We start from the raw sequence: 16,941 nt of genomic DNA on the forward strand, positions 1-16,941 counted from the left end.
ACGCTGTCAAGTTTTTTTAATTGATCTTCAACAATTAACACCGTTAAATTTTACCCCCCAAAATCTCATGATATTACACACCTACTCTGTATTTATAATATGATCAAGACACCTTTGTGGGTACCCCCTTAAATAATATTTGTCTTCTTTTCAAACCACCCTTTACCCTAATTTACAGGACACCCTTCTTCTCATAAATGCCACCTCTTCTCCAATTTCCAACATCATTCTTTTCATTTCTCATTACGCAACTTCTGGGCTTCTGTTATTACACTCTCAAATGCACTTATTAATATTAATCAACTTAAACTGTCGGTGACTCATTATAACATGCTTAAAGCTGCTACCTGTGATTCCACTCCACCTATTTCACCTCTTTCATCACGCCACTCAAGCTTCCAAGGGTAAAGTTTTGATTTTTATTGCAGTTTGCATTTGGGTTCATCTTGGTTTCTTGTAATTGTTTGTTAATTTAGCTGTATGGTGATTCTTGGAATAATAATATGGAGTAAAGTTTTGATTTTTATTGTAGTTTGCATATGGGTTCATCTTAGTTTCTTGAAATTGCTTGTTAATTTGGTTGTATGGTGATTCTTGAATAATAATATTGAGTAAAGTTTTGTTTTTTATTGCAGTTTGCATATGGGTTTATCTTGGTTTCTTGAAATTGCTTGTTAATTTGGTTGTATGGTGATTCTTGAATAATAATATTGAGTAAAGTTTTGTTTTTTATTGCAGTTTGCATATGGGTTTATCTTGGTTTCTTGAAATTGTTTGTTAATTTGGTTATATGGTGATTCTTGCAGGTGTTCTTGGAATAATAATAATAAGAATAACATTAGTAATAATGGGAAGATTAGTAAAGATGATGATAATGATGGTGTGTTAGATATGGGCCATATGGCACCTAGAGCTTCTTCATATAACTTAAACCCTGTGAGTGTTTTTTTTCTTCATATTATGGTCAAGATTGATGGTATTTTGACCTTTGTTTAACAAGATTAAGACAACATATATGGGTTTGTTTTAAAAAATTGTCTTTTTAGGAAAGGTTTTTTGTTTGTTACCAAAATGATAAAGGAACATTCAATATTAATACATCATCATCATCATCGTACTCAGTATATCCCACCAATAGCAATGCTATGGTAGGGTCTGAGGAGGGTAAGATGTAGACAGCCTTACCTCTATCCCATAGGGATAGAGAGGCTGCTTCCGGTGAGACCCCCGGCTCGATAGTAGTTTTGCATCAAGCCTTGGACATAAGGCACATAGCACTCAATCATCGGGACACCGGCTGATCGGTGCATGTGCCCTTGTCTTTCGGCTATCAACGCCACCACATGATGCCTGATTAACCTTCCGCCACTTTTAACGTTATTTTCACGAGATTAGTAAAATAACGTCAAAATTAGTGCAATTTTACTTTTGCCCACCCGAGGGTTCACACATATATACATTATATGTGCGCACCGCAAGCACGGCGTTCAATATTAATACAGAGTATGAGAATCTTTGTGTCTGGTATGATATTGACAATTGGAGCAAATAAGATGTAACTTGAAATCTTTCCAATATGAAGATGTTATAATGTTCTTGAGATGCCCAAAATCGCAAATAGAATTTGAATATCTGATACAATCTTTATTTGATCATTTTGTTGTTACAAATTACTATAATTTTGTATTGTTCATAAAGTTTGTTACTTTATGCTATGATTCATGATTATTAATTAGTAGCTTTAGTTTCTTGAATTTACAATGAGTTCAAGAAACATTGAAAATTTGAAGTTTGACTTCATATCTTTGACCCATGATGTAAAATTGTCCATTTAGGACATGGTTTGTTTGTTTCCCATATGATAAAGGACCATTCAACAATGACAAAGTGAGAGAATATTTGTAAAATGGGAACAAATAAGATGTAACTTGAAATCAAAATCCCACATAGAAATTGATGCAAATGTTATCATTTGACCATTTTGTAGTTTTTTTATGCCAATATATGACCATTTTGTTGTTCATATATGTTTTGCTTTCTGCATATTAGAAGTCACTTTTGTTCATATAAGTTTGACTTCATATGTTGGACACAGGATGTAAAATTGGGGAAAATATTTCTTGATCAATCCTCGGTCTGGTCAGAGTCAGAGATGACACCAACACCATGTTCAAGTTCATTTTCTTCAAATGCTTCAAACGGGACACCAAATTCAAAGGTTTAATTTATTTTCCACATTTGTTAACTAATATGTTCATTTTAAGTTTTTAACAATCATTATTTTTTTTGGTGATTTTGGGTACAGTCATCAATGGAATTAGTGAAAGAAATTACATCTCTTGAAAAGGAAATATTTCATTTGGAACGGTATCTACTTTCGCTCTACCGCACGGCTTTTCAAGAGCAAGTTAATCAAGCACAAATAAAAAAGTCATCTTCAGAATATAAGATAGAATCACAACTAAAAACTGTTGCTGATCAGTCAATCTTTAAAGTCAACTCTGATGCTTGGTTAAGTGGTTACCATGGTCAACTTTCCACACGTAGTGAGGGAGTTACGGGTTCAAATCATCAAATTAATTCTGCGGTCCCAAAGTCATCATCCAGAAAAGTGAGTATTCATTAATCATTAGAAGTCACAATTTTGATCAATTTGCTTATAAAAGGTTGATTTTTTGTTAAAAAGATTTATTTTTTAATTGAAAGGTTTGATTTTTTTATACAAAGTTTGAGTTTTTTATAAAAAAGATATTTTTTATATAAAAAAGATTTTCTGAAGACATAATAAAATGTAAACTACAAGAAACGACAATAGTACAATGTTTGTAATCATATTTGACTCAAACGGTCAAACCATTACAAGAAACGACCTGGCCGGCTGAGCCGCCCCATAGCTAACGTTTCTGACCGAACCATTTTTTATAACGGTTAATTTTAGGACAGAAAAATGGGCCGTTGCATTCTCGGGGAACACTTTGCAACTTGTGCTGAAAATGCCGTTCTTGATTCTTAATTTGCTTATAAAGGTTATTTTTTGTTAAAAAGATTTAATTTTTAATTAAAAAGTTTGAATTTTTAATAAAAAGGAATTTATTTTTTATAAAAAAGATTTGGTTTTTATGTAGAAAATTGTATTTTTATATAAAAAAAATTAGCTAAAAAGGAACATATTGAATATTCATCAAAGTGCATTGTTTATGCATAAAACCACAATAGTACATTTTTTATAATCATATTTGACTCTGACCCGGCCTGTCCATTTTTTTTCATAATGGATTATTTCAGGAGAGAAAAACGGGTCGTTTTAGTCTCGGGGAACATTTTGGAACTTGTACTGAAAATGCAGTTCTTGACGGGCCCGATAGACTTTCTGAAGACATAATAAAATGTATCTCTTTGATCTACTGCAAACTTGGAGACCAAAGTCAAACTCAATCAAGACCGTTAATTTCTTCAACGGGTACAAACTGTAGAAATCTTTCTGATACATGGAGTCCTTATTGTAACGAGGAACCTAAACATGAGAATTTAAAAGATGAAAGACGTGCTGATGTTGAATTGATTGAAGTTTTGAAAATAAATGTGGATGATGATGGTTTTAATTATGCTTCAAGGATGTTAAAAGAATATAGGTAGTTTATTAAATTGCTATAATGAATTAATCTTTCTTTATTCTTTTTTAACATTTTTAAATTTTAATTGATGTAGAGCATTGGTAAAGAAACTCGAGAGTGTTGACCCGGGGAAAATGAAGCGGGAACAAAAGCTTGCGTTTTGGATCAACATTCATAATGCTTTGATCATGCATGTAAGTCTATTGTTTGTTTATAATAATTATATTCTTCTCATTTTATACACATTTGTGTTAAAACGCCTAAAAAATACCCTTCCAGAAAGGTGTTATTTTTATAATCGTGAGAACCTGTTAGGGAAAACTCACGGAACCCACGAAATCCCGATTGGACGCATTCTATTGTACCACTCCATGTATTAACTTTAACATGAAACTTTCTAAAAAAAGAAAGGTTGCAATGTTTTTAGGACATCTTAAAAAGGAAAAAAGTTATTATTATTTTGCACTTATTGAAGTACTGTTATAGTGTTATGTGCTTGTTTCTTGCAGGCTTATTTAGCATATGGAACACATAACACCACAAAAAGTAATTCCATTTTAAAGGTACAACACACAAGTTTTTTAAATAATATATGTTCATAGTAATCATTCGTTAGCGCGTGTTAACTTTTTTATTGGGATTATATGTTTTTCAGGCGACTTATAACATCGGCGGACAATCCATCAATGCATATATTATACAGATATCTATATTAGGAATCAAATCACACTTTAGAGCACCGGTTAGTCTCTTATATTTATTTATCCATCTAAAATATCATTTATTTGCTCGTTTTTGACCGTTATTCTTGTGTGGGTCCCACACAAGATATTAAAAAATAAAACTTCTATGGTATTTTAACTAACATAGCATAGATGCAGTGGCTGCAGTCATTGTTATCTCCGGGAAGAAAGTTGAAGACGGAGCCTAGTAAACATATTTATGCCATTGAATACCCGGAGCCACTTGTCCATTTCGCCCTTTCTTTAGGATCGTTTTCAGACCCTGCGGTACGCAAATATTTATATTTTTTACTACACTCAAAATTTATTGAATTTGAATCAATAAGTTGTTATTTTGTCACATAGGTTCGGGTCTACAACGCGAAGACCATTTTTCAGGATCTAAGGCTTACTAAAGATGAGTTTATACGATCGACGGTTTACGTAAACAAAGATTCAAGAATATACCTACCCAAAATATTATACTTTTTTGCAAAAGATATGGCAATGAGTATGGCAAGCCTTTTGGAATTAGTCAACGCGTGTTTACCAGAAAGTCAACAGAAGTTAATGAAAACTAGTATCAAAGGTAAACCCGAAAAATGCGTGTACTGGTTGTCCCAAAGTTGTATATTTCGGTACTCGATTCATCGAGACACAGTTGAAGGCAGACCATCAGTTGATTTTTAATTCTTTTTTTTGTGCATTTGTGAATCTTGAATAATTTTGTTACATGTTTTTAGTAAGTTTTAAAGTGTATATAGTTTGTTTAAAGTTATTTGAATAGTGGATTAAGATTTAATTAACTTAATTTCTTTCTTTTCCAGCTTGACATAAATTGAATAATTTATAATTATGTAACTTGGCTTTTTTGTTTCATTTTCGTCGATTTTTTCAGTTTCGATTCGATTCTTGGTGGATTGTTTTTTTTAACGAAACGAGGACAACGTACGAAACATTTTAGTGTTTTTACTTTTTTTTTGTTTATAATTTATATTTTGAGTTATGATTTTTTTTAATTATTTTTGAATATTTTTTTTGAGGGTTTTTTTATCTTTATAGAAAACCCCTAAAAAAATTAAAAAATTAAAAAAAATTAAAAAAAATCATAATTTAAAATATAAATAATAAACAAAAAATCTAAAAAAACTAGAATGTTTCCGCCGTTACTCTCGTTCAAAAAAAAAACCTCAAAACCCAGTTCGACCCTAACTTATTCCGACCCAAACCAAAACAACTTTATTTTTAATTGACCCGTTCTGACCCAAACTTATTCTAACGCAAACTTGTTTTGACGCATGACTCGTTTCAACCCATGATTCGTTCGACCCAACCTAACCCATTTGCCACCTCTAAATAATTATGCAACTTGTTCACCATTACATTATATTATTATCTTAACACTCAAAACACATTAACATCATCAAAAAACATCATTATTACAATAACTTAAAAATATATCTATCATTAATCTACATTATCTACCATGACTAAGAGACCTTGAGTGTTCAAGTTCATCAGAAGGATCCCAATCCAAAGAAGAAGACAATATCTTATCCAACACCCCAAACACCTCCGCCACCGACGGCCGTTCGTTCAAATCCGCCGCCACACATTTACTAGCAATCTCCACCATCGAATACGCCAATTCCACCGGATACTCACCACGCAACCTCCCGTCCATAAACCCCGCCAACTTCTCCCTCACATTATCCTCGCCCCGAACCACATCCTTCACCATCTCCGACAATAGCCCCTCCGCCACCCCAACCACATCCTTCCCATCGTCATCCACCACTCGATTAGCAGCCTCTTTCCCCGATAACAATTCGGATATCAAAACCCCTAAAGCAAACACATCCATTTTCGGCGTAATCAACCCGTTCTCGATATACTCGGGTGGCATGTACCCGAACGTCCCTACGACATGTCGGGTCAACTGAATGTCACCATTCTCGATACCTTCCACGCTTCGAGCCAGCCCGAAGTTAGTTATTTTCGCGCGCATATTACCATCCAACAACACATTACTACTCTTCAAATTCTTATGTATATAAGGTGGAGTAATATAGTTATGCATATAGTTCAAAGCATCAGCCATATCATGTGCAATTTGTACCCTTTGTTTCCACTCCAAAACCAAATCAAACTTACTATATTTAGCAGTCACGTGCGGTTTATCATTACTCACGTGCAGCCAGTCACTCAGTGAACCATTGTCAGCAAACTCATAAACCAAATAAGTGTTTCCTTGGTGTAAACAAAAGCCAGATAATCTAATAATATTAGAGTGATTAATCTGTTTAAGAATATTAATCTCCCCTGACACGTCACCTTTCATAATTTTAACGGCGGCCGAGTCGCCGTTAAAAACCCCTCTATAAACCAACCCTTTTATCTTATTCTCGTCGCTAAAGTCTCCGGTAGCGAGCTGTAAATCCTCGTATTTGTAAACGGTTAAAGACCCAACTGCAATTCGAACTCCTTCGGACGAAACCGACCATGAATTACTCTCCGGCGGGATATAACCACCGGCCGGCGAGTTTATTACCGGAATTTGAGTTTTCCGGCGACGTTGAATTTTACGTTTTCGTAAGCAATAAACGAGAACCATTAAAGTTAAAACAAGTAATAATAAACCGACGCCGATTCCGACGCCGGCGGCGACCCACTTGCCGGAGGACCCGCCGGAGTTGGGTGGTGTGACCGGAATGACTGGCGGAGCTGGCGGGGGTGATGGGGTGGCTGAATTGTCGATTCGGGTGGGTGTGGTGGTGAGAGGGACTAATAATGGGGTGAATGGGAAGATTAATCTGGTCGGTGAGAGCTCGTTGGCGTCAAAGATGCTTTGTGCGGTAACGCCGGTGAAAAGTCCGGCGACGTATTGTATTGTGTTGCCCCATGTTATAAGGAAAGTAAGCAAAGACCTGAGTAAATGAGCAGTTTAGATTTATTGGTGCGAAATTGATTGAAGTAATGTTTCTTACAGTGTGAAACCGAAAAACGTAACTTAAATAAAACTGACGATTTGTTTTTATGTTTTTGAAAAAACGAACTTTTGGTTCGGTTCCAGTTTTGCAAGTGACTAAAACCAAATCGAACTTATATATTTGTGTTTTATTTAAATTTAAGTAATTTATAATATTTAATTTATAATTTATAGTTTAACTCAATTATTTTAGTTGAAAGCTATAATAATTAAAATAGATAGAAGTAGCCTTTTCCTTTGGGTATGAAATCGAAAAAATAAAAAAAGTTTCATTGAAAGAGCATAATCAAAACAAATCCGACGGTTTGTTCAATTCTTTCGAAAAACCGAACTTTGAGTTCGACTTTAATTTTACGAGTAACTAAAACCCTACCAAACCTATATAATTTTATTTTAAAGTTTAATATAATAATTTATATATAATTAACCCAATTACCTAAATGTATAATAATTAATTTTTTTTTAAAGATAAATTTAGACCAAACTCAACTATATAACGTAACCTTTTGATTAACAGTCATACAAATTTATTACTAGATCAAACTAGTGGTTGTATAATCAATTAATTGTTAACTAACAAAACAATTCACGCTTTCATTAATTATTGTTGGAGAAAAAGTCAACCCAAAATTTCAAGCCCCAATGTCAAAACCAAAAAAACATCAAAACCAATCCAGAAACAAAAACAGAAAAATCAAAGTTTCTAAAAACCCAAAATCCAACATTGTTGTCTTTTGATTCGGCTATAGCTCAAAACTGACCCAACCCGACCCACATCACTAACATTTACTTTTAGAAAAATAATAAATAAAAATACCTGACTCCAGACGCGGTTTGGTTCGCGGTTGGACACGCGCATCTCAACGGGACCGTTAAGCTCATTCCGACAGCCAACTGGCGGAAATTATACGGATTTTGATTAATCATCGCCTGACACGTGGTAAGCCCCCATAGGTATTATTAGCCACAGAAAAGTAAGTCTCATTAGTCGACTGAAGCACATATCTAGCGTTATGCTGGTAATACCCGGCGGCCGTACACGAGCAGTTGGTGATGGGTACGACGACGATGGTGTTGGCGGGAATGGTGGCGGAGTTGGATGAGAAGTTGTTGATGGCGGTGATGGATGAGGCGTTGGAGTTGAGGAGTGTGGCGATGGCGGTTGGGGTGTTGTAGGGTGGTGATTGTGATCGGAAGGTTAGGTAGGACTGGCAGGTGGGTGGGCCGTTGCAGGTGTAGCCGAAGGTGGTGATGTTGTCTTCGTTGCAGGCGAGTTGGCGGTTGTCGACGTAGGTTTGTTGGGCGAAGGAGCCGTGGGTGGTGAATAATAATAATAATAATAATATTGCTGCCGGCAGCCAACGGAGCTTCATATTATTATTTTATGAAGTGGGAAAATGATTGGAGTGAATTTGGGGTTGGATATATTAAGGGTGATGGATGACTTGAAAATTCAACGCGGTTGATGGTTTGACGATGGTGGTGTTTTGATTGGTTGCCGGGTGGGCTGTCGTGTTGGAAAAGTCAAACCACCCGGAAATTAAATGATCGTCTTTCTCCGTAACTAATTATTGAGACTTTGAATGTTATGGACTCAAAGTTTGAGGATCGTTTTGCTTAGAAGGGCACAAAAAGGTTTGAAATTCAAAACCGGTTTGGGTTGAAAACGGTTCGGTTTGGTTAACAAAAGTCAAAACCGGCTTAACACCAATTCGGGTTCAAACCGGTTTCTTGAATAGGTTACGATCGGTTTCGGTTCGGGTGTTGATCGGTTTCAGTTTGGTTTTTGACTGGTTTCGGTTCAGTTAACCGGTTTTGATGGACAAAATTAAAAACCGGTTTCGAACCTACGGTTTCAGTCGGTTCCAAACCGGTTTCTACATAACTAGTTTCAAACCGGTTCGGTTTCGGTTCAATTTTCGGGTCGATTAAGTTAACCGGTTTGTTTGCCCACCTCTAGTTTGCTTGTTTGTGTTTGAACATTTGGGTTTATTAGGGAGCCGTGAACTTTATTGAGAATGGCCTTAGCGAGATAAGAAGGTGAAGATGTTTAGTTGTGCTTGCACAACAAGGGTGTCACACTGGTTGTGAGCTATTGTTACAAAAACCTCAAAGGTTGATCATAAATAGGATGATCATAAATAGGATGGATTGGATAGTTGTGGAGCAACTCAAATGCCACGTGGGGAATCGAAAGATTGCTTCTAGTCACGAAGCTCAATTAAAAGTATTAGGGAAAAGCTTGTTTGGAATCAGCGTATGCCTTATATAGTTGCAAAATTAAAACGTCCTATTTTTCTTGACCTATTGGCCATCATCATTTTTCACTTTACCGTGGGCTTATATTATTATTCGTCGAGCCTACATTGGCTTGAAAGCCATCCCTACTCGGCTTGAAAACTAAAGTGAGTAATGATGATGGGTAATCGGTCAACCTAAAGGATTAATGATGTTGCAAATGAGATTTGATCCTAACAAGGTTACATAATGAGCAACAATAACTATCAATAATCAATGTGTTTAAATGAGATTAGACGCATTAAACACATTCGGTTGGATAACGTGGATATAGTCAATGTCTCATAGATAAGAGTCATTCAGTCGGATCTAGATGACGAATATCTAGTAACACCGCTTCGAAGAACGGTGGACTAGTTTTGGTCGACTTGGTACGCCACAACATAACGGGGTATCCAAAAGGGGAAATTAAATTCAGCTAGACATGGTTAAATCAATGATAAGTCATGTTAACATGCCTCATTTTACATAATTTTACCAAGTCATATCATTTAGCCACACAAAATAACTATTTTTTACACAAAAAGGTCACACTCCCATCTCATTTGTATTACCAAATGGACATTCACCACATAGATAATAGTTACACCAGAAAAAAAAAACAGAAAACAAAAAAACAACATGATGAACAACACAAGCATCAATTACTGGAGGAAATAAATATAGCACATTAATACATTAATACATACAAGAAACAACAACTATGCAATTCAATTCTCCTCTCTAACTTCATGCCCTTTTCGAGTTCGCTCTGCTTTCTCTCAAGCTTCTCCCTCTTCTATAATCAATTTCTGCATCCGAATTTGATTGATGATACTTCACATTTATTCTCGAACCCCCCATCTTCGAGAATATGTCCTCGTCATCGGTCAAACAATGGTCAACAGGCTGTCTCACATCTGAAATCACACCAACATGAAAACATATCATCAGACAAAGATTCTTCAAACTCAAAGGAAGATTCTTGGGGGGGGGGGTCGGGTAACGAACCGAACAATGAACATGAAGGGACATGGCCGAGCCAAAAACTAGTTAAAAGTGATGTGAAAAAAAACGTGTTGGGCCTAAAAGTTTTCGAAAAAATACTAAGCTGTAACGGGCTGGAAATTTTAAATGAATATAATAACGATCGTAAATGAATGTACTTTTACAAACGTAAACTAACGAACATAAATGACCATAAACAAATGAACATAAACGAATTTAAACGTTCATGAACATAAAAATAATCATAAGATATTATTTACCTTTCATTGCGTGACATGAACTTGACCCGCTCTTACTAGACTGCGTTTTCGGGCTTGACTTTTCATTCGTGACAAGGGTCAGCCCGGTTTTGATCTCGGGCAGCTTGTTAATCCCTGATGGCATAATGGAAAACGATTCATCCGCTACATCAGATATCTCAACATAATGAGGAGTTGAAACAATCTCATCAGCACTAAACCCGAATGACGCTCGATAAGCCTCCAACTCCTCAATATCTTGTTTACAAACCTTACTCTGCCTACTTGGTACCCCGTTATCCGACTCTTTAGACACACTTAACCGCCCACCCGATTGAGGAAACGAAGACTGGTCATAATAATACTGCGCAAACGTCTCGGGACAAAAGAAATTAGAATCTTGAGGCGCTTTTGAATCATCGTTCGAAGCAAGTGAAACTGGTGACGGAAGTGCACTAGCCGGGCTGCCCGGGTACAAAGAATAAGACGGTGACATCTCGTTCTTTTTACGCCCATTTGTAACTTTCAAACCCGGCGAAAGGAACTGCGCGTACGGGACTTCAGGTGAGCTAGGTGTAGTCAAATGGGCTAGCTCGGGCGGTGGTGTGAATGGAGCCGTGGACGGCTCGGTAGTAAACGTTGAGAACACGGGCGGTGAGACAAGCTGCGTCTCGTGGGCGTACGGCCCGGTGGCAAACATTGACGGGCCGCTGGGTGAGTTTGCGGATATGAAACAGTTTGGGGATTGGGCCGTGGACTGAATGGCGGAGTTGGAAAAGGACGAAAAGGATGCGGGTGAGGATGGCGGGGCTAGTAACGACGGGTGGACCGAAGTTGTTGGGTTGGGTTGAGGCCCGGTTTGTTGGTTTGGTGTCGGGTGGGTTTCGGGTAAGCGGGTTGTGGGTACGACCCGTTTTCTGCCTTTTTGTGACCGGAAACATGATAAGCTAGTTAAACAACAACCCCAATATCTTTTCCTCTGCATAACATAATTAAACATAAAATGTTTTAGTTTTGATTTTAATACTAATCTAAGACAATGTTGTAAAAATAGGTTTGTAAAAGTAGGTTTATAAGGCCTAGTACTTGCTACAAGGTGTGTCGCTGAGGCGAGTTTATGTAACTCCGCCTAGTTACTAAGAATCGATCAAAGTCAGTCAACCTCAGCTAGAATCACATCTAGTCGGTGAACTTAAGCCGATTTTGACATAAAAAAATAAAGCGTTATTCGTATTTCTATAATATTACAGAACATAAATAATTTTCTTAAATAATGATTAGCAATTTTTAGAGAATAATTTACTGTTTAAAAATGCATTTCTCTTATTTATATTGATATTACCTATTTTATTATAAATATTAGTAAACTTATGATATTTGACATATATATAGGGGAAGGTTAACGTACAAATGAAATTAACGTGCTAAACGTGAAAATTAAGTAGAATAATTATATATACAAGTAGAGTAATTATGTAATTACATTATAGAATAATTACATAACTACTTTATAGGATAATTACATAATTATTCTATCTGTATATATAATTACTCTATTTGATTCTCACGTTTAACACGTTAATTTCGTTTGTATTTGATCTAAACCCTATATATATATAATATTCAAAAATTAATTTTCTTCATATTTACAATGACCGAGTACTTACTCCGAGTACACCCAACTACCCAGTGGACCGCCAAAGGTCCGTCTAGCAACTTTTACAACGTTGATCTAAGAACAGATCTATAATACTATAATATTTTATAAATTAAATGAAGACCCAAATATAATAATGTAGATCTGAAAGTGATCAACAGATAATACTTAATTTAACTTACTATAAGTTTATAAATTATAAGTTTATAACTAACACACACACATATACATACATACATACACATATACACACAACACAAGATCTGAACAAAATATTACCCGGGAAGAAGGTGGTTGATGGTGTTGAAGTAACAATCTATGCTGCTCGGTAGCCATTATCAGCCAATATGAAATAATTAACTAATTAATGAATATACATATTAAAGAAGGTGACAGAATAAAGATACATTTGGTGTGTAAATAAAGAAATGGGAATGAAAGATGGTTTTGAATACTTTTATAAACTTTTTGGGACCCAGGGAGTGAAGGGTTAAGAGAAAATAGGAGTGATCAAAGAAAGATGGGACGCCATTGTTGTGCAGAGAAAAAGAAAAGAGAAAGAAAGATGATAAAGAAATAAATAAATAAATAAACAGGTGCTTTTGTTTTTATTTGCCTCAAAAGGAGATTAGATCAAGACAATAACAGTGTTCGCGCGTGACCAGTTATATCCTTTATCTTTAGTTTTTTGGTGGGAACAGAGGGTGTGTTTGGTAAATGGTTATTAGTTCTAGGGTTGGTTATGTAAATTAATAATCTTTAGTTTTTTTGTTGGATTGAGTTTTATTAATCTCGACAATTATTGTTTGGTTGTTGTCTTTTTTAACTAACGAGTTGGTTGTTGATGAGTTTATCTTTTAACGTATTTGTTTACAATGGTCCGCAACTGACATAGTCCTTACGCCGTTACTTGCCAGAAAACGATTTTGACCGAAAAAATCACGTTTTTTGCCAGAAAACTCAACACCACCAACCGATTCCAACAATGGTTCCAGTGTTTATACCTCAATAATTATTGAGGGGTTTTTACTAGAAAAATGTTCCTAAATGTTCAATATAAGGTTACAAAGATGTTTTGGACGAAATTATTAAGTTTTCCAGAAAAAAAAATGCGAGTTTTCTGACTAAAAACGTTTTTCCGACAACCTACAACTTACGGCATTAGAATTATGTTGGTTGCATAGCATTGGAACAAATATGATTAAAGGTATGATCGTTATCAGCCAATTCATTAGTTATATCGGCAGCGACCAAACGATAATAGTTATAAAAACAATACACCTAGTTTTTTTCGTTCTTATATTAATTAGCAGAGTTAGATGCGCATGCGCGGGAATTCGGAAGGTGCTGGTAGGATACTAATCCTCTGTATAATAACTGAAAGAAAAAACCCGAAAATTTAAGGTTTACTATGACTAAAAGATTATCGACATGTGTCTCACATTGATTGAAAACCTTATAAATGAATATCAGTAATAGTTCTAACAATATCGATAACAAAAAAACAAATTAATTTCTTAGTTATCTGTTTTAAAACTAATAGTACATTCATCATTCCTCACTTGCATCAAGATTACCTTATGAACAAAACTTGTTATTTATATTGTATTTCCAATATTTTGGATCTACACTTTGACCGGAAAACAAACAAACAAGAATAATCAGTAAAATCTCACTCATAGCAAAAGTTAAAGGCCTGGGAAAGATGAGACGAGGACAACTATTTTCCACTATTCTATTGACGGCTTGCCCCTACATATTTTAGTGTTTAACGCCATCTCAAGATGAGGTAGACTCGGGCATTACTCTGCTATACACGCTCTTATAAAACTATTTTGTACAATTGGTTAAAAGAATTTGAAGTTTCAATTACAAAACCACCTAAAAATGTTTTAAACCAACTTTAATTTGTCGGTCTCCATCGATGGCCCCTTACTCCCTTCAACCCTTAGACAAAAGTCACTCTCAAAGCAATAAATCGATTCCTTTTTCACCTCAATTTATAGCGCATCCCTAGGTATTTTAAAGCAATTTCTCAACTTATACCTTCTTTTTGATATATTCTACTTGTGTAAATTTCATGCTAATTTATTTCTATTTATGAAACTAAGTTAATTATGTATTTTATCCTACGCGGTGTTGCAAAAATCCTTACTGGGCGTCGATTAATCGATAGTCCCCTCTTTACTAATAATTTTGGGCTAATCGGTCAATGGTCAAATCCGGCCAAAATCAACGCTTCCGGTAAGATTCCGACCAAAATTTGTGGGTTCCGGTGAGATTCTGACTAAAATTAGTGGTTTCCGGCGAGATTACATCAAAAACCAACGGTTTCCGGCGAGATTCAAGTCAATTTCCGGCCAAAATGTGTTTGTGTATGTATAAAACTGAAAATTACATATAAAAATGTGTGCATGTATATATAAAATTGAAATTTATACATTAAAGTCCGATCCGATTAATCGCTAGTCCTCACCCAACCGCCCAACTAGCGACTAGCGATCTTTACAACACTGATCCTATGTTAACACATACTATGTGTATATACTTGATATCCATTTATGTTAAGAGACACAAGTTGATCATCCGATTCATAATTGTTCTAGAGTGTTGTATGATGTGTTGAATACTTGAATGGTGTACTATCATTTGACGTGTTATTATCAAATCTTTTATTAATCTATTGGGCTGCATGATGAGTTGGGTGAATTGTGTGTCAACTTCGGGCGATGCCCATTCATTAAACGCGGGTTTACAGTAGTTTAAAAAGGTTCATCAACGATGTTTGGAGACACATGATTTTTGGGATTCTTTAGCACATTGTGCAAAAGAAAATATGTAGAAACTCAAGATTTTTATAAGATATGTTTGTTCATCGTTAATAATGTTTGCTAGATGAAGACTTGTGAATTCAATTAGGAATATCATGCACGACTAATCACCCAATACCCAAATTTGGATAAAAGCTTGATGATTTAGTTGTAAGATATGTCTATATGAAAATTAATTATCAACACTAGCTTGTGAATTTAAGTGACACATAATATGTGCTTGGTTGATATGATTAATTCGACTTACGTTATGTTTGATAGCATGCCATCCGATCGTGAATTTCTTAGTTTTTACCATTAAAATTGTGAGTTTTAGAATTATTGTTTGAAAAAAGTAAAAGATTGCTTAAAGGTGACATTTACACATGTACTACATGTGCAAAAGTAAAAGTGTAAAACCCATAAAAAGAACATACGTTTACACAATTTTAGGCAAGGCTCTCATCATTTATCAACTACATATTTTATTTCTTTATGTTTTTTTTTTGCTTAAAGCTATATTTCTACACTCTAATATTAATAAAAGAATTTAAAACAAACATTTGTTTATATAATCATATATTTCCTCTTATCCCAACCGGGTTTTGTGAGCTTTCGGGTGGTGGATTTTCTCCGAAACATAAAATGACGGCCATAAGCTACCCAACGTTGTCCGCAATCACAAACGTATGAGGTTGTCTTTTGTCATTAGGTTACCCCAAGTAATCGTGCTTTATCCGATATTCATTTAGAAAAAAATATGTGTTTGTAGTAGAAAAGTATAAAACCACCACTTATCACCGGCCCTTGGCCCAAGTTGATCCGATTATATTTATATTTTAATAAAATGAAATTAGGCAGGTGTTGCTAGTTCAATGCACATGTTAAATAGTTTCACATGCTCTTACAAGTGTAAATAGCCTCACATGCTCACACATGGTAATGTAGACTGTTATGCACTGTCTAGATTGCTAATTTGGTACCTAGGTTTGTTATCTAATGTTTGGATTCTCAATCTAGGTTTGTTATCTAATGTTTGGATTCTCAATCATTCAAGGCAATGGTTATTCACACACCCTCTTAATACACATATTATCTTTATATACACCCTATAAATGGTGTATAAATAACACATCCCTCATTCAATCAACCTTTCGTTGTTGATTACTATAAAAGATTAAAAGTAACATAGGATTCTCAAATCAGACTTTATTTCAAACATAGTTCTAATCATCATATTGGAGCTACATAATCTCTCAAATCAAGATACAATTACCCTAGAGCTCAATCTTGAGCCTGCCTTAAAAGTGTTAATGTAATTAATTACAATTTACAAGTGTTTAACGAAATAATTTTGGCAAATCTTGTCTTACAATGTCATATATGAATCTTCTAGTACCCCCGACATCTCCTCTCCCCTCCCTTACATTACTCGACAACCCGTGACCACAAACCAACCGATTCAAAAAATATTTTTTACCGTATTTAATACAATGTAAACGAAACAATAAACAAATTTTTTTTTACCGTATTTCATATAGTATATATATCTTTTTGAATTTGGTGTTGGATTAATATCATCATTTTATTGGAATTTTCGTTTAAAAAGATTGATAGTAAGACTT

General features: G+C 35.1%; 2 protein-coding genes and 1 pseudogene across 5 annotated transcripts; 1 reads left to right on the plus strand and 2 right to left on the minus strand.

Moving 5' to 3' along the window:
- Positions 1-209: 209 nt before the first annotated feature.
- LOC143566309 (uncharacterized) lies at positions 210-5,202 on the plus strand. 2 transcript variants are annotated; one of them, XM_077053048.1, is made up of 10 exons: positions 210-404; positions 807-936; positions 2,096-2,218; positions 2,306-2,611; positions 3,286-3,632; positions 3,709-3,808; positions 4,124-4,177; positions 4,270-4,356; positions 4,490-4,624; positions 4,703-5,202. In XM_077053048.1, the coding sequence occupies exons 1-10, from the start codon at positions 331-333 to the stop codon at positions 5,024-5,026; spliced, it is 1,680 nt and encodes a 559-aa protein (XP_076909163.1). In that variant the 5' UTR covers positions 210-330; the 3' UTR covers positions 5,027-5,202. The 2 variants fall into 2 exon arrangements, with proteins under 2 accessions (XP_076909163.1, XP_076909164.1); XM_077053049.1 differs by having other exon boundaries at positions 212-404; positions 4,496-4,624; positions 4,703-5,200.
- Positions 5,203-5,713: 511 nt separating this feature from the next.
- On the minus strand, positions 5,714-8,713 carry LOC143566310 (protein LYK5-like; annotated as a pseudogene). The gene is made up of 2 exons (XR_013141215.1): positions 8,143-8,713; positions 5,714-7,263 (listed from the first exon to the last, which is right to left on the minus strand). The product of XR_013141215.1 is annotated as a protein LYK5-like (transcript).
- A 1,348-nt stretch (positions 8,714-10,061) lies between these two features.
- On the minus strand, positions 10,062-13,093 carry LOC143566291 (uncharacterized protein At1g76660-like). 2 transcript variants are annotated; one of them, XM_077053034.1, is made up of 3 exons: positions 11,936-12,052; positions 10,871-11,880; positions 10,062-10,522 (listed from the first exon to the last, which is right to left on the minus strand). In XM_077053034.1, exons 2-3 carry the CDS (start codon positions 11,847-11,849, stop codon positions 10,353-10,355), a joined length of 1,149 nt encoding a protein of 382 aa, XP_076909149.1. In that variant the 5' UTR covers positions 11,850-11,880; positions 11,936-12,052; the 3' UTR covers positions 10,062-10,352. The 2 variants fall into 2 exon arrangements, with proteins under 2 accessions (XP_076909149.1, XP_076909148.1); XM_077053033.1 differs by lacking the exon at positions 11,936-12,052 and adding an exon at positions 12,786-13,093 and having other exon boundaries at positions 10,063-10,522; positions 10,871-11,828.
- Positions 13,094-16,941: the final 3,848 nt, after the last annotated feature.

This window comes from Bidens hawaiensis, unplaced genomic scaffold (genome assembly GCF_021521415.1).
Source record: "Bidens hawaiensis isolate Kalapana, Puna unplaced genomic scaffold, B.hawaiensis_p1.1 tig00022871_1, whole genome shotgun sequence".
NCBI classification, from domain to species: Eukaryota; Viridiplantae; Streptophyta; class Magnoliopsida; order Asterales; family Asteraceae; genus Bidens; species Bidens hawaiensis.